This window comes from Orbicella franksi, chromosome 9 (genome assembly GCF_964199315.1).
Source record: "Orbicella franksi chromosome 9, jaOrbFran1.1, whole genome shotgun sequence".
Lineage (NCBI taxonomy): Eukaryota > Metazoa > Cnidaria > Anthozoa > Scleractinia > Merulinidae > Orbicella > Orbicella franksi.
Window position 1 is genome coordinate 17,805,596 of NC_138153.1, and position 12,297 is coordinate 17,817,892.

At 39.3% G+C, this 12,297-nt stretch overlaps 1 protein-coding gene across 1 annotated transcript; it reads right to left on the reverse strand.

Moving 5' to 3' along the window:
- Positions 1 to 3,064: 3,064 nt before the first annotated feature.
- Positions 3,065 to 3,747, reverse strand: LOC145498522 (Golgi-associated plant pathogenesis-related protein 1-like; the record flags this gene model as incomplete). The annotated part of the gene is made up of 1 exon (XM_081478441.1): positions 3,065 to 3,747. A coding segment is annotated over one exon (648 nt), but the record flags the coding sequence as incomplete, so codon positions are not given.
- Between the last annotated feature and the right edge of the window lie 8,550 nt (positions 3,748 to 12,297).

Here is a 12,297-nt window from a genome sequence, read left to right on the forward strand (position 1 = left end):
TTAAACGCCAGGCGCGCGCTTGGGTTGGAACTAGTGACGTAATTAACTACCCTACCAAGCGTGCGACTTAAAAAAAATTCTATTGTGGCCGAAACAAATTTCGCACTAAAATTACGAGCCTGTACTAAAACCGGGATTACCAGAAAAGCAGCATATCGCTAAGCGCTAACTGTGAACGGCTTCCAGCTGAAAAACTACCTTTTATCATATCCGTAGAAAAAATCATACTGAAATTCAACTGTAGATGGCATAATGCGCGCGCAAAACAACTGCGAGAGACGTCAATGTTTAACTTACTTGGAAAGTAACAGGAAAAAAAGTAACGGACACCGACAAAGTGAATGAAATGAATGAATGAATGAATGAATGAAATGAAAATGAATGAATGAAATGAAAATGAATGAATGAAATGAAATGAATTGTTGTGTCTTCTTGGAGGACCTTTTCCTGTCTGTTTCTAAGCTTTGAAGCCATTCTCGAGAGGAAGGATTAAACGTGGCAAGGAGTCAGGAACTCATCACAGGTGAACCGCCTAATTCTGGCCTCACCTTTTGAGCGCCTCATCTTTTGTGCTACAGTAATTGCTTCGACTTTTATGGCCGTTTCCTGACCCGAGAAAAACTTTTCTTGCGCACTGCTTGTCAGTCTGTTGCCTTTCGCAGCATTTGATGGTATTTCGGGCAGCGAAAGACACAAGTATAATGCTGAACAAAAACAACACAAGGAAGAGGCTTTTTACTAGAGTTCTATTCGTATTCTATTTGTAATAAAGGAAAATTCTCGTCAAAAACTAATGGCTGTCAATGAGATTAGGATAGTTGTTTACAAATATAGTGTGGAATGTTGTGCCTCGATCTCTTTGCAGACACAAAGGTTGCCATGTAAGAAATTCGTGTTAAACGGTACAGAATTCGGGACACATTTCATTCTCTGTTTATTTCTCCAGCCCCGTCTTTATCTGTCTATTCAGTGTAACAAGTGTGAGCTTCGAAATTACTAACAAGGAGCTGCGTTACCTAACCTTAAAGCCCCTAAAATCTGAAAAAAACTTTCATATTACACCGTGATATAAGTACCTTTCATATTACACCGTGACATACATTTATTTTATCCTAAATAGCTGACCACTGTTGAGGCCCCAGAGTTGGAGGGGGGGGGGGGGGGGGGTGTCGGTGTATCCCTTATCCTGATAATTTTTGTCCTAAATATCTTGTATCCTGTTAAATCCAGCTCAACGATTTCCTACTCAGTTAATGTCATGTTTTATCTGATCTAAACATGCTCTACCCCATTAATATTTCCCCTAAATTGCTTGCATCCTATTAACTTTTTACCCAAATATCCAGTATCCTGAAAACCCCTAATAGGGCCTCACTGATGAACTGATAAAGCTGATCAAGATACACAGATCATAATCTTTTGACCTGATACTGTCTAACGTTTTCTTTTTTCTTGTTTTTTTTAAATACACGACGCCCCCCCCCCCCCCCCCCCACCTACCTTGCAAAAACAACCTAGAACATACCTGCAAGCAGAAGCTCATGTTGAAATCATTCTGGGAAAGCCAGTAACTAGTTTAGCCACAGAAATGCGTAAAATGGCTTTAATGTCGGTTACATTTTCACTTCCTACCCACCCTACCCCTACCCGTTGGAATGCGCATTTGTCAAATGTAACGCGATCTGTGGAATAATGGCGGGTGCACAACAGATCAATACAGAACTGAGCTTAAACGAGCTCTTGATGAGAATCCTCGATTAAGAGGAGGATTTTAAAGGTTGCTAACAGACTTCTGGGTCAGTTAGGATCTCAGCAAATTGTTAAACTTCTTGTAAACGGCGGCTTATGAGGCGAAAGACAAATAATATTGATAGATGTTATGAAGCGGGCTTCGGAGAGTTGAAATCTGCTTAACCGTGGCGATGTCTGAGAGTGATTTCCTACACTAATCACCGAAAATGTGGCTGAAACATACTGGAAATATAACATGAGGCATCGTGGAACATCCAGTTGTCGACATGTCGCGAGATAAGCGAAATATATCATTATTTTCTCTGTGCATCGTTATTTTCACGTTATTATGCTAATTAGGACGGCGGTCTTTGTTGACAAAAGCACAGCTTAAACTTCTTCTTCTTCTAACATTTTACAGTTTTAACTGCCCCAAAATTTTATTACATGTTTTTACAGGTGAGACATTGCTCTTTAAGTGGAGGGTAGTTTTGGGATCTCAAGTGATGTACTTTTGGCGATATTTTCCTTTAAACTTCGCCTTTTTTGTGGCGCTTCATGAGTAGTCCGAAAGGGAAGAAATTTAAAATTCTGTAGAAAAATCAGGTGATGATCAAATTGCCAAAAAAGCCTCTCGATGTAACAAGAAACATTTGCTTGTCTCGAATAAAGGGTTTTTACCCGGATTTAGATCGTTTTCTTTGTATGGCAAATTGTTAAAAATGTGCCCTAAAACCCTCTCAGAGGGGCAAAACCAAGATGGTGGCCCCAGCGCTAAAATACGAATCGAATCGAACTGAAAGTTATATTTTTGTTAATCACTTATCTAGACCATTCATCTGAGAAAGTTTGAGGAATTTAATTTTTTCTGGTCCAAATGGACATAGTTGAAAATTACAAAGGGCACCTCTTAAGGGGCTCCTTGCTTCCCTCTTCTTAAAGCACCATGTTCTTCCTGGCGGCATATCAAACAACGTATCCGGTTCGCTCATGTACATGTCGTCATAGCAACATCCTTTGTCAAAGCAGATCGCAGGTGTTACAAAAGGTGCTATTTGTGCCTCAGTTGCCGAATCACCAAAACGATCAACACGTTCCCTCGAACGAATTTTACCGGCAGTAACTAGAAATAAAGAAACTGTAAAGCTAATTAAGTGGCAATTAATTATTCTCTTCACTAACGAAATATACCTTCTGTCAGTGATAAAATCAGTATTCGATCAGTTCCATCGAAATGATTGTAAGTGCTATTGCTTAAAACGTTTAATTATTGCACTGATTATTTTTCAAATGAACGTGAGTTTTCTGCTCAGTTAAATTCCAATTTGGACTACCGTATTCTTTTATGTCTTTTATGCTACATCTGTTTCAAAAGGTCACTTCCGAGTCGGCTTTTGCGACCTCTGTGTTAAAACGAGTCTCCATATGGATGATGTTCTTTTTCACGCAAGTCAAGCTCATTTTGATATGAAAGGTTTTGCACCAAGAGGCACAACGTAATTCCAGAATGGCCCATTTACCTTGCCGTTTTCTTGGTTTTACATTCTGAGGTGTTAGTTTCTCCCTGTCCATGCTCGTATGAGAGGGTGGAGCGTAATGTGCAGTGACGTAAGCGCCATCATTCGGTTTGATGGCGAGCCCGCATCCTAGCTTTGTCTCTCCTTTCCACACTACCGCTTGAAAATGCCCAACAGTGCTGGAAGCTTTGCCAGTTTTGTAGTTATAGTTGCTATTCTTGATTTCAGAATACCAACCTCTTACCGCCGCTGGTTTGCCTCCCTCCATCTTCCACATTCCTTCCCATCCCCAGCCTTTCCAAGAAATGCTCTCCGTAAACTTGTCTGTCCATTCTGAGTGGTACATTTTGCCATCTGCTGCCTGTTGAACAGTCCACGTCTGGGCTGATGTTGGCAGTTCCGGTTCGCATTTCAAAGGCGGCAAATTATGTTGTGTTCTATAATAATTATGCATCTCAAGGCAAAGCAGCTGATAATCCGGGCCACAGGCTGAAGGAAAATAATTAAATTAGAGTCAGTGGTAGAGATCGGATAAGGAGTGTATTATTGGTTTGTGCGTGTATTTGGAGGGCGGGGGGAGGGGCGAGAGGAAGGAGGGGGAGTGAGTGAGTGAAAGCTTTATTTATTACACGTTAAAAATATCGGTACAATAATAGAATAAAAGAAATACATCACATGTAAAGTATTAAATTTACTGGTTTTACATTTTTGCCGTGTAGGAGTCCGATGCAGAGAACCATTTATTAATACTTCTCTCGAAGATGTCTAGAGATTTTGTAGTGCGAAGTTCCTCTGGAAGATCATTCCATAGAGAAGCGCCGCTGTAACTGAAGCTACGCTTCAGGTAGTTGTTCTTTACGTCGCGATGAAGGGGGTGTGGGGTTGGGGGGGGGGGGGGGGGAGGCGTGGGAATCACCCACCTAAAGTACGTTCGCTAGATGTCGCGTTAAAAAAAACTGAATCTTTTTGGATGATTTGGCCCCTAAAGGAACTCGTCAAAGAGTGTTTCAAGTTAAACAATTCAGTTACCTAATCCAGCTCCACAGTTTCCAACATCTTTCCAATCCTGAGCTAGGAGAGAAAGAAAACAATGGATGCTTGGTAAATTATTATTTTGCTAACTTTTGTGGGCTAAATCCTTCCATTTATGAAGCTATTAATGAAAAACACCTCAGCCTTCTAATAGAAACACATTCATTTCTTAGTCTTTATTGCATGCTTTAGAAAGATCATTTGCATTAACAAAAACACCATACCAGTTGCTTGGCGGAGAATCTGCTGATATATCAAAAATGATTTTATATTAGAACCGTGCGTTTCATCCCGGCCAGGCCAGGGAATGTAGAACGACTGGTCTCTTAATAATCTTTTTATCAATGTGACCAGCCCCATCGACACAGTGGAACCAATTCCACCACCAACGCATAACTAAAATCTGTTCGTATAACAGGGTGGTCGCATTATATTAAGGGTTTAAACAAATGAAGATGGCTGGTTGTTCAGTTTATGAAGTGGTGCAGGGCGGAGTTTTACTGTGTGGCAAGATGTTCATACCTGCTGATGGTCGAATTGACAGGTGTTAATATAACCTTGCATTGTAATTATGGGTTTGAAGTTTTTGTTTTGTTAATATATAGGAAATTGTAAGGATTGAGAAAGATCAAAAATTTAAAACAAGATTCTAAGAAAGTACCAAGGCTAAAATTTGGCAAAGGAACGTTTTTTTTTTTGTCACAATTCAACGAAACATATGGATTGGCAGCACGCATGCATGCACTGGCAACACCTGATAGTTTGTGAATGGTCTTAAATTTCAAATTGATAAGGAATGCATGACATTTTTAGATTCCAATTGTTAAAAAAATAAGAATGCTCAGCCTCATACCAAGTGAAGACGGCCTCTAAGAGACAGTAAAATGGATTACTTATTGGAGGTGGGTGAACGTGTTTGGCGCCATGTACCTGATATCACCCCAAAGCAGACCAGCATAGTATGAAGTACAGCATCTCTCATCTTCCAAGGTCTTCTAACAAAGCAGGCTTTTTGCAGAGACAAATATGGTGCAGTTAGACCGTGATTACAATGCAAGTATCGCTTTCGTATTATAAGTTTTTTGGTGGGTCAATAGTATTAAAATGGTGCTTTTCTTGCAGCTACTATCACAAGACAAAGCCATTCGAGTTAACTAGGTTTTTCAAGTTGTTCTGTCGTTGATCTTAAGTGGGTTACTATAAATTTGTTGCTATTGACGTCAGTGGCGATGGTGTAACACTAATCTACTAACGAGGACTAACCGTTTCAAAAAGCTGCGAAATGGGTCCTGAACACGGTGGTGGCGTTTAAGCTAAACAACTCCCGGCCCACCAAGGAGCAATTCAAAGTTTTAATTACGTGAGGTATCTTGCGAAACCTGACGACGACATCTAACTACATCTTGCTCGCTATAAATTCCTGATTTAACATTACTGCACTCAATGAAACTATTGGGAAGGATGCGCACAACTTATAATTATCATGGCAGCTCGTGGTGATATGGGTCTAACTGCTGCTCCAATTTACCTAGTAATTACAAATAATTGAAATGTTACGTAACTGTTAAATAACAGGTACCAAAGCTGAATATAGGCCACTTTGAAAACCCATGTCATTGTCACATGACCATGCCAGGAGTCCATCATTAGGAGTGTGCAACTACCCTATATTCCTGTCACGGCGTTTTCACAGACCGATCTATTTTTAGCTTGAATTTACCACGAATTCAGATCCCCGCAGTAACCTCATGTGATCAGTGACCAATCACAAGCCCGGACTTAATTTTTAACTGTGATGTTGATGTGCTGCTGATGTGAGGTAAACCTTTTTTTCCTTACCGATGCATGTTCGTGTAGACCGGAACTGACCTATTTCGCGCGAAAAGAAGCCTAAAAAGAGACCGGTCTGTAAAAATGCTGTGACATGGCTTAGTAAGGGAGTTGCACACTCCTAGACATGGGCTCTTGACCATGCTTTGATTATCATAAAACATGAGGCGACGACGTCATAACATGTGGTAATTACGCCACGTTCTCCAAATGAACGTCATCTTTGATCTTTTACCTTCAATCCCGAACGGAAATGTTAGAACACCAAACAAGTTGTCCCTCTGGCCCCACTAACAATGTTGAAATAAATTATTTTCCTCCTTTTAGTTGTAAAATAGCAACATTTTCCAGCATTGATAAATAAGGGGTGATGTAGTATACGTGATCCACCTTAAGGGTTTCGGCTACTTTCGTCTGTGATTGTAAGTATGATAACAAAATTAAGAAACACTACTCACTTATGGTAGTAAAATGGTTCCCGCACTTTTGTGCATCTGCTGCTAGTTGTGCATTCCATTTCAGAGGTGGAAGTCCGTGTTTTGAGCGATGTTCGTTATTATGAGCTTTCAAGCAATCCTTTTCAAATTCTGTGATACCTTGAGTACAATAAAAAAATACAGGAATTTCTCAGCTTGCAATCTAAAGCCCGTGACTCAAATGTCGACTGTTAGGCCCGAGTTGTTTGACAGGTGGATAAACGCTATCCATAGGATAACTCGCTATCCAGTTGATAACTGTTAACAAAACAAACCACGCTATCCACTGGATAGTGATTTATCCGGTGGAGAGCTTTATCCATCTTTCCAAAAACCAGCGCCAGGTATCCATAAAGCGAAGATTCTTTCAATTGAAAAATTAGACTTAAGGTCATTCCCCAGTATTGCATTGCGCATCTCTACTGCGCATAATTTCACGCGTGATTAGCGCGTGTGCATTAAAAAATGGCGGCTTTTTCTTTACAGCTGGACCTCGCCATAGAGGTAAATCGACATTTTCTCGCAAACGAGTATGGTGACCTATCATTTTTTTCTGTTGTTTTGAATTGAGTAATAAATTTCCCTGTGTAAAATAAATATGGACCAATTCTCAGTGTAGAACAAAAAACAATTGTCGGAAACGTGAATTTAGCAAGCAATCGTGACTACAATCATGGTGCTATTATAAGGATTTATATGGGTATAAACAAGGTACTTTTGCTCCTAAACGAACATGGGGACCCCTCATTTTTATTTCAAAATTTAAGTTCCTATAATATAAACAATCGATAGGCAAAGTTTCACAAAAATCTCAGCGCAGGTTCTATTTCAGCGGAATGACCTTAAATGATGTTTCTGAGTTTCTCACTTAGCTATTACCACTGTCACTCTGATATGGCAATGGATGCTTTTCCCAGTTACTTGTGTACTTGCTGGAGATAACTCCACATCACTCTTTCACCTTTGCCTAGTTCCCACAAGGCCTCGCATTTGTCCGAAGCCAATCCTTCTCAGACTTACTTCGTGATTTGAGCGGAAAAAAGCTGTGCTTTTCCTGTCAGCTCGTGTCGGCTACGCACTTAAGTCAATTGACCGTCTGGACTTTTGAGAAAGCCAGTTACAGGAACAAGGCAAGAGTCAATTATTAAATCATCGATAATATTTAACTATTTTAGCAATGAGTCTTACAACCTCCTATCATAACCTGCTGGCCGGCTTGCAGAGATCTCGGCTCGAGCAACCGAGATCGTGGCAAGCGGGCCAGCCCGCCTAACCGGACTGGCTCACCTCATATTAAGAGGCCCCAATTGGTAACACTGACTTTGACTCATGTGGTATAAAACTGGTCAAATTAAACTGCAATGCTGGGACGAAAGGAACGCAATGGGACAAGACAGAGCTTTTTGTTTGTCTTGTCCGAGTAGCTTCTCTTGCGTCTTTTGTACCACGTGACTGATCACCTGAAAATGGCCTGTGATTATACTCGTGATGAAACAAATACGAGGTCGTCTGACTTTATTAATCACTCGTATGATTATAGAGCAAAGTGGACTCTACTCAGTCGTATTACCATTATTTATCTGAAGAAGGTAGACATGGGCCACGGAAAATTTAGTAAAGGGAACTAAAATAGGTCAGATTTTGAACTTTTCTTGGCATTCCGATATAAGCACTGGCAGAAGCTTTTGCTTGTGATTTCCGTGTTTGAGGGTGCGCTGGCCAGAAGGCGCGTAGTACACTAAAACTGAGTGCGACGACCCACGGGCGCATAGTCTTACATCTATTCTCGTCCCCAGAGCTGCCATCCTTTTGCCCAGCGTCACGTACATGTATCATATGAAGAGCTCTGGCTGGGTCCAGTGTTCCTGGGTCTCTTTAAGCCGTTTAGAAGAGATTTGACTGGAAGCGAAGGCAGTTCACATTTCAAATATCTTGTCTGCTGCTTTGTAAATGTGACGCTCCGATTACGTCTCGAGTTTCATTATTTTCATTAACTATTAACTCTAATCGGAGGAGAGGAAGGAGAAAAGATACAAGGGATGAAACTAAAATGAGGCCACTTTCATTTTTTTTTTTTTATTTCTATTTCTTTTTCTACTTTTTTTGTTTGTTTCATTTTTTTTAACTATTGACTCTCATTCGGGGAGAGATTCTCAGGTTTCATAACGGCCGATTAGACTAAAATGAGGCCACTTTTATTTTTTTATTTCTATTGCTTTTTCAATTTTTTTTTTTGTTTCATTTTTTTTTTAACTATTAACTCTCATTGGGGGAGAGATTCTCAGGTTTCGTAACGGCCGATTAGAGCAAACTGCTCAAAGACGGATAAATAACAGTACATTTATTTCACATGAATGTAATTGATTATGTTATTGTACAATCTTATTTATGTATTAATGGTCTAATTTAAATATATATGTGGTCCGCCTAGATCAGCCCAGGCTACCTGCGGGTTCCCGCTGCGCTGTTGCTATTGTCAAGCTTTTTTTAACTTAATGAGTATATATTTCTGTAAAATTGTAAATATGCGAGTCATAAAAAAAAGTGTTTTCGTTTGTTGTTGTTGCTGATACAGTGTTCGGGTTCCCTGTGGTCAAAGCCTTTGTTTTGCTTTTACAAGCACGTCTTTAAGCGGTTTTCCTTTTCCATACCACAAGGGTGGCTCCTTGAATATCTCTCTGTGTATTTGTACGTAATTATGCTTTTCAAATTTTGGTCTTGATGGTTGAAATTGCGCGACAAAGGTTAGAACTTTCTTGTACGTTCTCGTTTTCTGTTTTTGAGCTTCTTTTCTGTCTTTATTTTTAACTTCTCAGAGGGTCTTTTCTACCATTTGCTCCGGATATCCTCTCGAGATAAGGCGTGTTTTGAAATTTTTAATATTCTCTTCAATTTAAATTTCATAATAAATCTCACGCAAGAAAGGGAGTTTATCGGTAGATTTTATCACATATTTCACGGTTATTCAAACAAATACTTACATTTTCCATGTATCAACATTGCTGAAATCAATTTGCGACAAAGCAACGGCGAAAAACCATTGATCTCTTCCCAAAATCGTTTCATGGATGTCGAAACAACTTCAACTGGCTTGCAATGTTTGCCTCCTGACGATCCCAAAGTTCTTTGCGCAAACACAGGTATCCGATTACTGGCAACTCATTCATTGATTTTTAACATCATCACTGTTACATTCTTCAGCAATCAGTGTTGAGTACATGTTAACAGTAAGTAACAGAAGTTTAAATACCAGCATCCTATCCTAAGTAGTTGTATGATTTCACAGGAGTGAACTTAGCATTGTTGCTGTTTTCCTGACAGGCAAACATAAAACTAATGAATCCAAGACTCTTTACATGTTAATACTGTATTGCATTGAAGAAAAAAAAAACTGTACTGTGTGCACTTAACAGACTGAAACTCCCGCCATAAATTTTTCGACCAAAATGGTCACAGCCTGGAATGATAAACTATATAATACGACTGTTATTAATTAAAGGACAATTCTGCCCCTAAAATATTTTATTAAACAATTTGATTATGAGCTCGAGATTTCTATCACGCACTGAAATCGAGAGCGAATAATCTAATTGTTTTAGTATAAATCTACTAACTAGTCATTCAAAACTTTATCTAAATACTCTTCACAGACACTTCGGAAACGCCAAGAAGTGGCCGTCATATTTTGCTAACAAGGGCACACTGCTACGCTACTCACTATCTATCACAGAATAGATAGTGATTAGCGTAGCCAATCAGAGAACGGCATTCGTGATAGAACGCTAGTAGATTTATACTAAAAAAATAATAATACGACTGTTATTAATTAAAAGACAATTCTGCTGCTAAAACATTCCATAAAAATGCTAAAATTTGTGTTGAGAAATATGAGCGAGCAAAATGGGCCAAAATTAGGGAGTGAGGATGTTTAATAATACTTTTTGTCCTCTTTTTCTTGCAATAAGTTTGCGAGTATGCCCTTATCAGGCATCCGCGCAAGTCTTCTAGCGAAAGAGTGTGTCTTCTTAAAAACTGGTGAGTTTAGACTTTCCCCAAAATAAAATTCGTGTTCATCAATATAACGAAAATCAGGACGTACGCGACCTAAGTAGTCAAATGGGGAAGTTATGTTACCCACCTTGGCCCACATGGGTGGATAGAAAATTAAATACGATAGTGAAGTACACTCCACAACAAAACGAGGGAATATTCAGACCATGTACAAGCTTTCGAAATCATTACGTATTCTTTGCAGTCGTACAAAAACACAGCGAACCCTTGAGGAGATAGCGACAAACTTGGTATGAAAGAACTTTTCATACCAAATTTATAATGACACAGGAAAGAAAAAACTATAGCTGTGGCATACATGTGTGCCTGAGAAAACTCTGTGCTTGAACCCAATAAAGACCATTCCTTTTCGATCACTCTTTTGCTCTCTTCAGCAACAGATAATTCAGGAAGATTGCCTGTCAAGAAATTTAAAATAATTATCATCACAACATTTTATAGCAGTTAGTTATATGAAATTGTAAGTCCAGACCTATGACTCTGGGCGTGTTTCTTTTGGCAAACTATTTATTAATAAAGAATTCTTTACATACGGTGTAGTACGCATGATAGTTACAACTCCTCATTATCAGGGGTTTCAATAACATGAGTCATAAGCGGCCACTGAAGGTGTAATAGGCGGCTGTGACCACTAAAGGGGGTCCGGGGGCATGCTCCCTCAGAAAAATTTGAAATCTAGAAGCTCGAAAATGCGATTTCCAGCGTTCTGGGCATCAAAAAGCGTGCTGTTGATGGATATTTTTATTGACCACAAAGCAGGATTTTTTGTGACAAACTAAAAATTTTTTGGATGCAAAGAGGTGCATTTTGAATACCTTTCTAGGCAGATATCTCTCAGTGAGACTTGATATCCAGTTAGGCAGTAATTTCTTTGAAGTCCTTTCTTAAAACAAGTACAACTTCTCTGCTACTCTTTCAAATGTACCAACATGGCAACAAACTGATTTTTAACTCTTCATAAAAAAATGAAATGAGATAAACTTTACAACAAAATTCTCTCTACTAATATTCTAACAAAACCAAACCTCAATTTCACCTTTTCATTGATTCTCCCACGGCTTATTATTAAGTTATTCAATAATCATAAAATAAAGAAAAATTAAATCTGTAATTGGCTGTAATTGGCTAAGCTGTAGCGACTCCCCTGGCCATTTTGTTTTTTGTTTTTTTTTGTTTTCTTTATGTGTAATAGTAGGCCGAAGTTTAATAAATAAATAAATAAATAAATAAATAAATCACTCAGATGTCTTAGGTATCCAGAGATGAATAGTGATAACACTGATCGGCGACTACAAACAACAGGTACGCTATTTCTCTGGAAAGTTTATTTTGCCCGCTTTTTCGTAGCATTTAAAAGTTTCAGTGGTCGCCGTTAGTAGTAATGGACGCTCATATGAGTGGTAACCAATCAGGAGCCGAGAAAGACAATAGGCCATTGTTTGGAGAACAATGGATGCTATTGTTCTCCAAATCCAAGATGGCGCTATTTTACTTTTAGCCAATCCGGAGCCGAATTAACAATTCAAGATGGCGGCGCCCACGAAAGTCGGCCATGTTGGAAAACAGCCCACCAGCCTCGACAGAGGACCTGGCATCGGTCTCACGGATTTCCATGGCGACACAAATCACGCCAGGGTCAC